Below are 12,379 nucleotides of genomic sequence, written 5' to 3'. Positions count from 1 at the left end.
TGACTTTAGCAAGGAAATTTCCAGATACGGGTTATATTACACTTTATGAGTATATGGAAATCATGGAATGATTTGAGTTGTTATACATGACGGATGTAGTACGCATGGAGTAGGAAATTGCTTGGTTGCTTAAAGGTGTGGATTACTTCTTTGGGTATTGTTGTGCTAATAGGGCACAAGTCATTTGGCCCGTTTGGATGACACAACTGAGATTTGAGCAGAATGGATGACTCTCGAGAAGGTTCTAATGGATTCAATATTTTTATGTTGCAATTGAGAATATATTCGGATTTGTATATGGCTAGACTCCAAGATTTGCATCCGATTGTGTCGGGACTCGTGATATTTCTGTATCACTATGAATTCTACATTTTGGTATCATGAAGGTGGAGGAAAAACGTCTTTAGATTCACAGAAGGTTTCTTCAAAATATGTATCTCGGTTGTCGTACTTTTGGGGTACTTAAGAGGGAATACAACGGCTTATAGGCCTTAGGGAGGTGTGGTTTTATTTTAGGATCTCGCGGGGTGAGTTTTGGTTAAGGATCATGGTGTTCTAGAAATAAGAAGTGTCACCTTGAGGGTAATTCAGAAGGAACTCAGAGAAATAGCACAATTTGGTAGTAGGTTGGATCAGCAAGGTAATAAATATGATCGGTTCTTTAGGTACTTATGACCAGAGTTGATCTGGAGCCCATTGTAGGCCCAAAGAGGATGTGTATTCTACACCGGGTCGGATTGGTTGACTTCATACTACTATTGTTGAGGGATGTGCCATTAAGTTAAAGTTGAGCTTATACGTGGTTTGATATGTTCTATGAGTTACTCTTCTATGCTACGAGAGGTTGTGATTTGTTGGTTATATGCACACCTGGTGCGGTTCTATTTGGTCCTTATAGCGGAATTTGAGCAAGATGGATATTAGTGTGTTGAATGGTTGATTGCGCCTTAGTTATGTTCTCTCTCGACTGTGGTATATTCTGCTATTTGCTTCTCCGTGGTTATGGTCATACACTTCGTGTGTTTGATGACGAGTTGTGTGTAGTTGTTGACTTTGAGCATGTGGCTTGAAGTATTTCATGTGGAACAGTGTTAGGATGGGGTCATGCATTGCAGCAGAGTTATGTTGGGATATGATCCTTTGTTTTGGATTCCTGTGTCTGGGTTCTACTATGTATGATGGGTTCGTAGCATTGCGATTGTGGTGGTACTTGTTGAGCTTCCGGGACGATTCTCCCATTTGAGTCATTTTTTCGTTTTGGGTACCTTTGAATTGTTACGTATTAGTGCACGGATTGCACGGTTTGTGGATTAAGGTTGTATTAGCGTGGCATGTCGGTAGGACGACTGTATTTGATAAGATGAGGTCGTCAGACCTAGAACGGGTGCTATCAGATCTGATTGCGGTATATTTGGAAGGATAATATCGGAAGTCGGCTTAGAAATTGGCCATAATTCTTGTTGAAGGAGGGGGAGTTCCATGACTTGTTGATCTGACAAGTGGCTACGAGTTTCTACGTGTTTCTTTAATCATCGACTGTGTACAAAGGTTTTAGAGGGAGGTTTTGTTTGATATGAGGTTTATTACCAGTAACAGGTTTGTTTTGAGCAGTTATTGTGGTTGGAAGTTATTGCTACGAGTACGCGAGTTATGCGGTATATCATGTGATTACAACTTGAGTTATGGCTATGACTTGATACAACTTGTTCAGACTTATACAGTGTGTAGATGTGAGACTCAGCTCTTATAGAAAATTTTGGATGTTGGAAATTGGATTCTAAGGTTTACAGGCTAAGGTAGAAGTAGTGATCTTCAGTTATGTCATGTTGTGGGGGCTATATGGAATAAGGTCCAAAGATTACAAACTGTCTAAAACCAAAACATAAAGATGAAAAGCTACTACTAGTTATTATGTTTATGCTAACTATTACAAGGAGTAGAAGAGACAGCCTCCAATGTTTGATGTTGTGTGTATCCATAAGCCAAGGGTAAAACCTCACAATAGCATCTCTAAAGCTTTCACCAGGCGCCAAGTTTTGCACTCCAAGGGGCAAGGCAAATGTGAATCTCCAATCTATAACACCAACTTTTGAATCTGTCCAAGAATCCAACATAGCAACTCTTCTGAAGTCCTCCAAGTATGTGAAGATGTAGCAGCTAACTGACCTAAACATTGTGTGGAAACTGTGTATACCACAGTAGATATCCTTATGAAGAAGCCTGAGTAGTTCAATACCAATTCAACTCAAAGAAGCCAGAATTATACACCAAGGTGGTATGGAGAACAACATAGTACCTCACCTCAATAATTTGTCTACATTTACCAGACCATACACTGTTACAGCATTTCCAGATTGAGCATGTAACCAAGCTAATACCACTGGATAATGGTATAATAGTATACAACCACAAGTAGATCCAAACCAGACATTAAGGTCTTGCATTTGTAATCTATGATTTTAAATAATGTACCAATTACTGCACCCACAATGTAGAGTACAACAGTAACTTAGTAAGCAAAAATATGACCAGTGATCATCCTTGAAGCCATTTGTAAACCATAAGACAGACTAAGCTTGCCCTAGTATTTTGCTGTAACTATTTGAACTTACATGTGCCTAAGTGTAATTCATGTTTATCTTACCTGTTCTATATGTCTTTAGGCCACCACTCGAATGAGTGTGCTGCTATGCTAATACCACTGGTAAGTCACCTTATAAACACATAGACAATATAGAAGCAAATAGAAAAACAGTCTGTGATCTTTTATAAAGAGACATCAATCCAGAGCTTTTCTTTTTGCAACCCTAACCCTAAGGTTAGGAGTTTGAGACTTGTCAAGGTTGATTAACTTCCTTCCTGTGCTTGGTAGTTCAGAGAATGATTGAAATTGGATTGTACCTGCAAAATAAAATACAAGGTTAGTTAAATAATTAGCCACTGTGTCGCCCTCCCGTAATACAGCAGAAACAGCACATTAAAATGCTCTTTCATCTCTTTGATCCTCTTAACTTTAGCCCTGATACACCATGGAGGAACCCACTCTCCTTTAATGATATTCTTCATTCCCAGTGAGTCTGTCTCCAATATCAAAGGATGTAGGTCATGGGCTACATAATAAGACAATCCCTTTTCTATAGCCTTTGCCTCTTACACAATATTAGTTGTTTCCTCCAGTTGTTGTGCCTGAGCATACACCAAATCACCTTTACCATTTCTCACACAAAACCCAAGATAAGTGGGGCCTGGATTATCTCTGGATGCTCCATTAGTGTTGCATTTGTGCCAGTTAGTATAAGGCAATTGCCTTGTCACTCTTTTAGTTACAATCACTGGCCTATACTCCTAAAAAAACTTACTATGTCTGGCCAAAGATAAGGAATGTAAGTGAGCCAACTGTACCTAACATTTTCCAAGAAGTGTAGTGTCTAGTTGATCTCATGAATTACCCTATTAACTGAAATTGAACCTCCAATTTCTGTTAGTATTTCTCATCTTCCACAGCTCTCAAGTTACTATTGCTAGCACTGCCTAGAATAGTGGCTTCAATTTTGGACTGCATGCAACATTCCACCATCTCATAATAACCTAATGCACCTATAAAAATTGCAAATTGATCCCTACAATATTCATAAAAGTCTTCCAAACCCTAGTAGCAGTATTGCGTGTCAAGAATAAATGCTCAAAAGATTCCTCTTGTGTAGGTTGACAACACTAACACCAAGAAAAACATATGTACCCTTGCCTTCTCCATAAATAATCAGTAGCTAGTTCCACCTCCATAGCCTCCACAGAATGAATGAGATCTTGAATGGTAACCCTTTAATCCATATTTGCTTGTATTTTGAATTAAAGTTTGCTAGCTCTATGTCTCACTATATGCCAAGCAGTACTCACTATAAACTTACCTGAAGAGGTAAGTTTCCACCAAGGAATGTCCCGGTATCTAGTGTTGCCTTCAAACTGCACCTTTTGTTTAATATGTTCAGCAATGTCTTCAGGAAAAGTTTGGCCAATCAGCTCCTCATTCCATCTAGCTTCTTTCCTCAATTCTATCGCTTCTTGTAACTCATCATTGATATAAAACTCAGGTGGCACTAAGTGATACAATGCCCATAAGCCTTTCCGGTTTTCATGCCATACATTTGTTGTACCACTCTTCATCTCCCACAATATCTCATGCTCTACATCTTCCCTTGCATACAACATCTGCCTCCACACATGAGATCTTTCCCTAAACTGCACTACAGTAGGAAGCTCTTTCTTACAGTACTTGTTCCACATGAAGTTAAACCATAGTGATTTGGTTGTTCTGAATCTCTACCAAAGCATAGCAAACAAAGCTCTAGAGATATCATGTAGATATCTGAAACCTTGTCCACCTTCTTCCTTAGGCAGACATAACTTCTGCCAAGAAGCCCAATGCTGACTCCTGCCTTCCTCCTTTATACTCCAAAAGAATCTTTCAAACATCTTGTGCAAATGGTCAATAATATTATTTGGAGGATCAAGCACTAATAACAACTTACCTTTTCAAGAGTGCAGCTTGGATTTCACCTTTTTTATGAGATCATTATATTAATCTTTCCTTCTTCCAGTATAGGAGATAGGGCATCCCAAGTAGGTAAAAGGAAATTCTACTCTAGCAAAACCTGTAGCATTTCCTACTGCTTGAAGCAATGAATTTGAAATATTGGCATGCATATAGTATGAACTCTTAGCTTTATTAATCAACTGTCCAGAAATCCTCTCATAGCTTCCCAATACTGTCATCGCCTTCTTTAATCATCAACATATGCCAAATAATTCAGTGGTTTAGACCACTCAGGCATTCCAAATCCTACAAAGGCTATGTTTTCAAACAACGTTTTTAAAGATCTTGATAGCAGTTCTGCTGACAATATGAACAAAGCAAGAGACACTGGATCACCTTGTTTCAGCCCTCTCCATAACTTGAAGAAATCTGAGGCCTTCCCTTCACCAACATTGAATACCAATTGTTTGATACTATGTTCCACACCATATTAATGGAGTTCTTAGCAAACTCTATCCTCCTTAGAACATGTAACAAATACTTCCAAGAGACCCTATCATAGGCTTTAGACATGTCCAGCTTTATCACCACATTAGCTGGCTTAGCTCTCAGTCTTATATCAGCGACTATCTCCTGTGTGAGAAGAATGTTTTCAACGATACTTCTACCATTCACAAATAAGATTGATTAGGGGAAATCAGGGCAGGCAGGAACTTCTCCAATCTATCATGTAGCACCCTGGATATCACCTTGCTGATGAAGTTTCTCAAACTTATAGGTCTAAGATCAGAAAATATTTGCACCATAGGTTTCTTAGGCAGCAACACCAAATTAGTGTGTGTTATGGACTTTGATAGTGTAGCACCTCCATAGAAATGTAGTACCATGCTGTGTATATCATATCCACTAATCTCCCAGCAGATGTGATAAAATGTTCTAGTAAATCCATCAGGACCACTAGCACTGTCTCCATTCAGCTCAAAAACTGCACCCTTGACCTCTTCTAGTGATGGATATCTACACAACTCCATGTATTGCCTCACAGTCACCATAGAAGTTACATTATCAAGCAAGGAAAAATCTATAAGATTACCTTTTTTGGTAAACTGATTCTAGTAGAAGTCCACAGCAACAACAACCAATTGAACCTGATCTTCAATCCAGCTTCCATCTTCATTCTGAATCCACTTTAGTTGTAACTTTCTCATTTTGTCATTCATATGATTGTGAAAAACGTTGGTATTTCTATCACACTCAGCAAACCAAGTCATCCCAGCTTTCTTCTTCCAAATACTCAAGTATTTTTTTCAATTTTGTCTGGGCATGTTGGAGCACTATTCTATTAGAAATTGTTTGTTCCTCCTCAAACAACATCCCTTTCACCTTTACAATGTCCTCCAATATTGCCAACTGCATGAAGATGTTACCAAAAGTGACTTTACTCCATTTAGATAATGCAACCTTCACATTATTCAACTTGTCCTAGTACATAAGAAAATGATCACCATAACATATTTGCCAATGTCATGATGAAACATCTTAAGAGTCACCATGAATGTACCTTTGATTCTGAATTGGTTCCATCAATGAAATGACAAAGAAACTATGATCTCTTTGCATGTTGATCACCCTAGGAAAGTCCTGCCGTGTATTCAAAGACCTTATGTTCCAAATAAATGTCTTTATCATCATTTAGTTTATGAGGTTGCCCTCCTGGACAAAACTCTTGTAGGTTCCAGTGCCTCTTTATTTAGTGTCTGCTTCTTACTTTTCTTTCCACCCTTAGCACTAGCTATAGGAGATAGGCCAACCTCACTTGCCACTTGTTTGAAGTTCCCCGCTATTGACTCATCATCTCCTTCATTGTCAAATTGTTGTTGTTACATTAAAGATTTATCAATCCCCACAGGAGCCACATTATGTGTCACTAGGTCATGTGATGTCATAATAGGTGTCTTCAATGATACTTTGATCTGAAGCTGCATAGTCTACCCAGTTCCTGATGCCCAAGCCCGGAATTTGCTCAATGTCTCATGTTGCCTTTGGAACTATAGACTGCTCATTTTGCCCTTTAGTCATCATGTTTGCCTTCTCTAATACAATGGCATTATGTTGCATAGCTCACAAAGCCTCTTGCATTACCTAGACTAGGGTTTACTGTAGCAACCTGTGTAGAAGTTACTATTCCATTAAGATCAGAGGTATTTCCATCAGCTGTTTGATGGTTTGACCTTATTGTATCCTTTAAGACCTCCATATTAACATTCCCAACATGTTCACCACCCAAAATCTCTACCGGATCACCTCTATAATTGTCAAAAACCTGAACAATTCCTCTAGCATTTACTGTTCTATTAGAGTTCTTCTATCCAGATGTCCCCAAAACTGATCCACCGGTGATTCTAGGTTGTTCTAGTGATCCTTTAGGACCTCCAGTTGGTTGCTCAGGCTACTACACATTAGTTTCTTCCATATTCTCAACTCTAGTTTTTTTGCAAACTAGGGTTTACTGTAGCCCTAGTGTTAACTTTGTCTGCATGTTGCACCTGTGTATTGCCCTTTTGCTCATTAATTGCTGGACTATTATTTGCCTCAGAATTGTTTTCTATAACTTGTACTTCATCATTCCATAAACAACTACCATTCCTAGTTGATCCAGTTGATTTAAGTGATTCAGCAAATGTTTGTGAAGGCACCTCCTGACAGGAATGATTTAGTGTAACATTTAGTGCTTCCTTTGGTGTACCAAATCTTCTTTGTACCCAATCCACCATTCTTTGTTTAGTAGCTATATCTCCAGTCCCAGTACCACTAGGATTAGGGCTCCTTGCACCTACCAGATTATCCTTTCCAAGTTCCTTGCTTTCTTCCACCCTAATCCCTATATTAATATGATTAATATTTCCATCCTTAGCCGCTACAACAATCCCAACTTCCTTTGGATTGGAGCTGGAATTTTCAGCATTCCTCAACTACTTCTTCTCCTGTGCCTTCTTGGATTCATTATCCAGTTGTTTCTTCTCCTTATCCTTGCAATTGCCATCTCCTTTGCCATCAGCGATCATCAATGTTGGTTTCTCAATTTCATTAACTTCTAAAGCATCAAATTTATTCTTAGTTGCTACTGCATCTTCAGTGATCTTTTCTTTTAATTTTCCATCCTCCTTCTCCTTTACATTATCAATTATATGGACACTCTTACCTCTTTGATAATTATTCTTCCTCCTTTGCATTCACTCGTTCCTTGCCGGATTAGGAAGAGGTTTTCCCAACACATTTCCACTAGTTAACACCTTTGTAGTATTAGCTGCAGTACCTACCAATTCATTTCCTTTATTACCATCATCATCACCTTCCTCAAATCTTTTGTGTAATTCTGGATGAATTACCTAGCAATCAAGTTCATTGTGTCCTTGCTTCTTCCAAGTGTTACAATATTTATGAATGTAGTCGTATTTAATATTGATCCACTTAAACTCCTCAGGCCCAGACTCATCTTCTTCCTCTACTATTTTAATTCGTTTAGGAAACTTAGCTAATAAATTAACCTCAACCTTGACCTTTGCGCAATAAGGTCTAGTACCATTTTGAGTTGCTATATCAACATGTAATGGATTACCAACTGCACTTGCCAAAGAAAAGACAAAGTCTTTACCAAAAAGGTTGGGTGGCAACTCGGGAAAGCTGATCCAAGTTACTGTAATAGGAGTTTCGTCCTCAGGCTTCCACAATGGATTCCACTTCATGCACCTCATCTGCCATATCATTCCTTGTGCTTTCAAATAGAACGCAGGCTTGGATAGGAGATGAACATAATCCTCCATTAATGATAACCTTATCAAAACATAGTTGTCTTCAATTAAACCTATTGAACAGGCTCCTTTAAGCACGCATTGAATGGGAATGACTTAACGTATTCATTGATCATATGCTTCCAATAAGAAGATTTTCCAAGAAATGCTAATTGTAAACATTTTTGGATGATTGATTATTTAGCTTCTTGCTTCTTCCACTTGATAATAGGCTCAACATGAAGAAACTCGACTGGTTTGATTGGTATTTGGGCTAGGGTTTGCATGGGCGCATTTAATGTTTTTGGTTATAAACATTTCGCGTAATTTTGTAATGGATTAGGGGTTGTAATGGATTGGGGAGGCAATTGAGAGGTGTTTGGCGACTGACCAACCTTAGGAGGAGGCTGGCCAGTGGCCGAAGAAGCCATGAGAGGCCTGTTCGAACTTCGACAGTGAGTCTTTACAAATCGCGAATCGCTAGAGCTCTCCTAGCAATTATTATTAGTGTTTTATTGAATATTGTGTTTAGATTGAGATATTGGGATTTTTTATTGAGGCATAAATATTAAGATTTAGCTTTAAACTTGAACGTTAGGAAGATTGAAATTTGATCTCGACTAGCATAATTGATATTGTTAATTAAAGTTTTGGATAGATTGAGTCCATTAGAGGCCATTTGGTTGGTGTTCTTGACATTGGAAGGTTGGAGAACTTCCGGTTAGCGAGGTAAGCGAGACTTTAAGGTTTGATTCTTGCTTTTCAAAATCTAATTTTGAAAGTATATTTTGTCTTACTGCTCCATGTGTTGGGATGAGCATATGCTTGGCAGAATCGATAGTCTTTTATCGCCTGCAAATATATATTATTTTGTGAAAAAACTAAAATTATTTAATAAGTGATTTGTGTTGTGGCATACCCTCGTGCTATGGCGTTGGGGTGTTAGAAATTATTTCTTTACTACCGTAATATATTTGAGGCATTGTGTATGCTGCCGTGGTAGAATTGGAGCATTGTGTATGTTGCCGTAGGCTCGTCAGGGTGTTTGGTTAATTTCATGCGATGCCATTTATGACTAGTCCTTAGTGTAGATTGTGCTGAGATATATAATATTGTTGTTGAATAATTATTTGGACATTATGGAGTAATTATATGGTGAAAGGATTTATGTGTATATGATTTTTGTGCTCGTTGTATATTTATATTTTCTAACACTTATTCCAGGGGTACTTAAAGTGGCGGGTCGGGGACCTTACTGGGTTATATTTACGTACAACTCACTCCTTACCTATATGTATATGCAGATACAATTGCTGACGATGCAACATATAGCTGATGAGTTCCCCAGAGTTGATTCAGTTATTGAGGTGAGCCCCAACTTTGTTCGCGGAGGCTGCCAATAGAGTGTTTATTTATTTTTATTTATTTTATTTAGAATTAGTTCACCTAGATTTGATTCTTTTGGTAATTCTTTAGATGCTCCATGGTCTAGTGTGGGAATTGGGCAAGAGTTTTAAATCTGTATTTTGAGATATTAATTATTCGTAATTAATTATCAGCCTGTTTCGACACTTATTTAATTTATTAAATGCTCTGAATTGATGGTTAAGGTATGAAAATCTGGTTCTCCTGGCGGGTGATGTGTGCTGGGTGCCAGTCACGTTAAAGTGTTATTTGCGACGTGACACCATACACGTTAGAAACACAAATTCGACCCTAAAGTCGCAATACACCATTATCGCCAATGACCACCTCCTTAGCACCACCTCGCAATACAGTGTCCTTAAGCACAAGCAAATGAGTATCATTATACTGGCATATATTAATATGCTCAAACAATGATGATTGCACAACAACATAGGCAAGAACTTTACTAGGCTCAGAAATATCCAACCTCACAAATCTATCGGCCAAGGCTTGGACATCCATTGACAAACTCCCCATACTCTCCACCTTCCTACTCAAATCATCTGCTACCATATTCACCTTCCCTGAATGATACAAGATAGTGATATCATTATGCTTCAACAACTCCAACCACCCCTGATAGCTGCTAACTCCAAATCATGTATCCGATAGTTCTTCTCATGGGGCATCAACTAACGTGATGCATAGACAATCACCCTACCATCTTGCATCAACACACAACCAAGGCCAACGTGCAAAGCATCACAATAGACAGTATACATCCCCGATCCTCAAGGGGATACAAAAATTAGAATGTAGTCAAAGAAGTCTTGATCTTCTAAAAGCTCTCCTCACACTCATTAGACCATCTAAACGAAGCACCCTTCCGAGTAAACTTGTTCAATGGAGTTGTAATAGATGAAAATTGCTCCGCGAAGCAATAATAGAAGCCTGCCAAAGCCAAGAAACTCCTGATCTTTATGGCTGTAAAAGATCTGGCCCAACACTAAACTGCTTCAATCTTCTTTAGATCCACCTTGATTCCATCACTATACACCACGTGGCACAAAATCGCGATCGAATCCAACCAAAACTCGCATATGGAGAACTTGGCATGCAACTTCTTCTCCCTCAGAATCTAAAGCACAATCCACAAATGCTGCTCTTGCTCCTCCCTGCTATGGGATATACCAAGATATAATCGATGAACACAATAATAAAAGAATCCAAATAAGGTTGGAATACACTCTTCATCTGGTGCATGAAAGCTGTTGGGGCATTAGTCAAACCAAAAGACATCACCAAAAACTCATAATATCCATAACGAGTCCTGAAAATCGTCTTAGGAATGTCTGAAGCCCTAATCTTCAACTTCTGATAACTCAATCTCAAGTCAATCTTCAAGAACACCCTGGCACCTTAAAGATGATCAAAAAAACCATCAATGTGAGGCGATGGATATTTATTCTTGATAGTGAGCTTGTTCAACTACCTACAACCAATATACATCCTCACGGAACCATCCTTTTTATTCACAAACAACACCGACGTACCCAAGGAGAAACACTTGGCATGATGAATCCTTTATCCAACAACTCTTACAACTACTCCTTAAACTCCTTCAACTCAGTTAAAGCCATAAGGTACAATGGAATAGACATAGGTTGAGTGCTCAGCACAAATTAGTATCAAAATAAATGTCCATATCGAGTGGCATGCCCAGTATATTTGTACGAAACATATCCGAAAACTCCCTCACTACTGTAACTGCATCAATAGTAAGAGTCTCAAAACTAGTATCTCTAGCAAAGCCAGATATGCCAAACACCTCTTTTCAGCCATCCGTTAAGTTGTCAAAAATAAAATCATCCTACTATGAGTATGACCAAGAGAACCCCTCCATTCAACCCTTGGTAATCCCAGCATAGCCAACGTCACAATCTTAACATGACAATCAAGAATAGTGTGGCACGAAGATATCCAATACATACCCAAATCACCTCAAAATTGACCATATTAAGCAATACAAGATCAACCCTAGTCTCATAGTGCTCAATCTTAACAACACAAGACCCATATACATGACTAAATTTGGCATTTAGATCCATTTATACATTGCTTTAATTGTAGATAAATTTGGAATTACGTGCTTATCTTCTTTACTTGCTCTTTATGCTTATTATTATGCTTATTGTTACTACACTCTTATCTGTTATTGTTTTATACAATGTCAGTGTTTCGTAGATGCCAAATTACCGAAAGATTTTGCACTTTTGTACTCTTTTTTGCTCAATTCCACTTCACTTGAATTCAAGTATCTTCGTGGCATCATTTACCTGAAAATCTAGCAATACACACCATAAACAACCTCATATTATAATTAAAGGACGCAAAATCTAAAGAAAAGAGACTGGAATGAGTGGTAAAATCACCACTCATCAGTCTCCAGCATCTGTTCAAGCATAAGGACCTTAATTTACGGCAGCGGAGATGGTTAGAGTTGCTTGAAGACTATGATATAACCATATTATATTATTTGGGAAAGGCTAATGTAGTGGCTGATGCATTCAGTAGGAAGGCAGAGAGACGGGCAGTTTGGCATATTTACCGGTAGTAGAGAGGTCACTAACTATGGATGCTCAGGCCT

General features: G+C 38.5%; 1 protein-coding gene across 1 annotated transcript; it reads right to left on the bottom strand.

Moving 5' to 3' along the window:
• Positions 1-10,041: 10,041 nt before the first annotated feature.
• LOC138907442 (uncharacterized) lies at positions 10,042-10,514 on the bottom strand. The gene is made up of 2 exons (XM_070198039.1): positions 10,430-10,514; positions 10,042-10,316 (listed from the first exon to the last, which is right to left on the bottom strand). Exons 1-2 carry the CDS (start codon positions 10,512-10,514, stop codon positions 10,042-10,044), a joined length of 360 nt encoding a protein of 119 aa, XP_070054140.1.
• Positions 10,515-12,379: the final 1,865 nt, after the last annotated feature.

Source organism: Nicotiana tomentosiformis, chromosome 3, assembly GCF_000390325.3.
Source record: "Nicotiana tomentosiformis chromosome 3, ASM39032v3, whole genome shotgun sequence".
NCBI classification, from domain to species: Eukaryota; Viridiplantae; Streptophyta; class Magnoliopsida; order Solanales; family Solanaceae; genus Nicotiana; species Nicotiana tomentosiformis.
The sequence above is the reverse complement of the archived record's forward strand: the minus strand, read 5'-3'. Positions and strand labels throughout refer to the sequence as shown.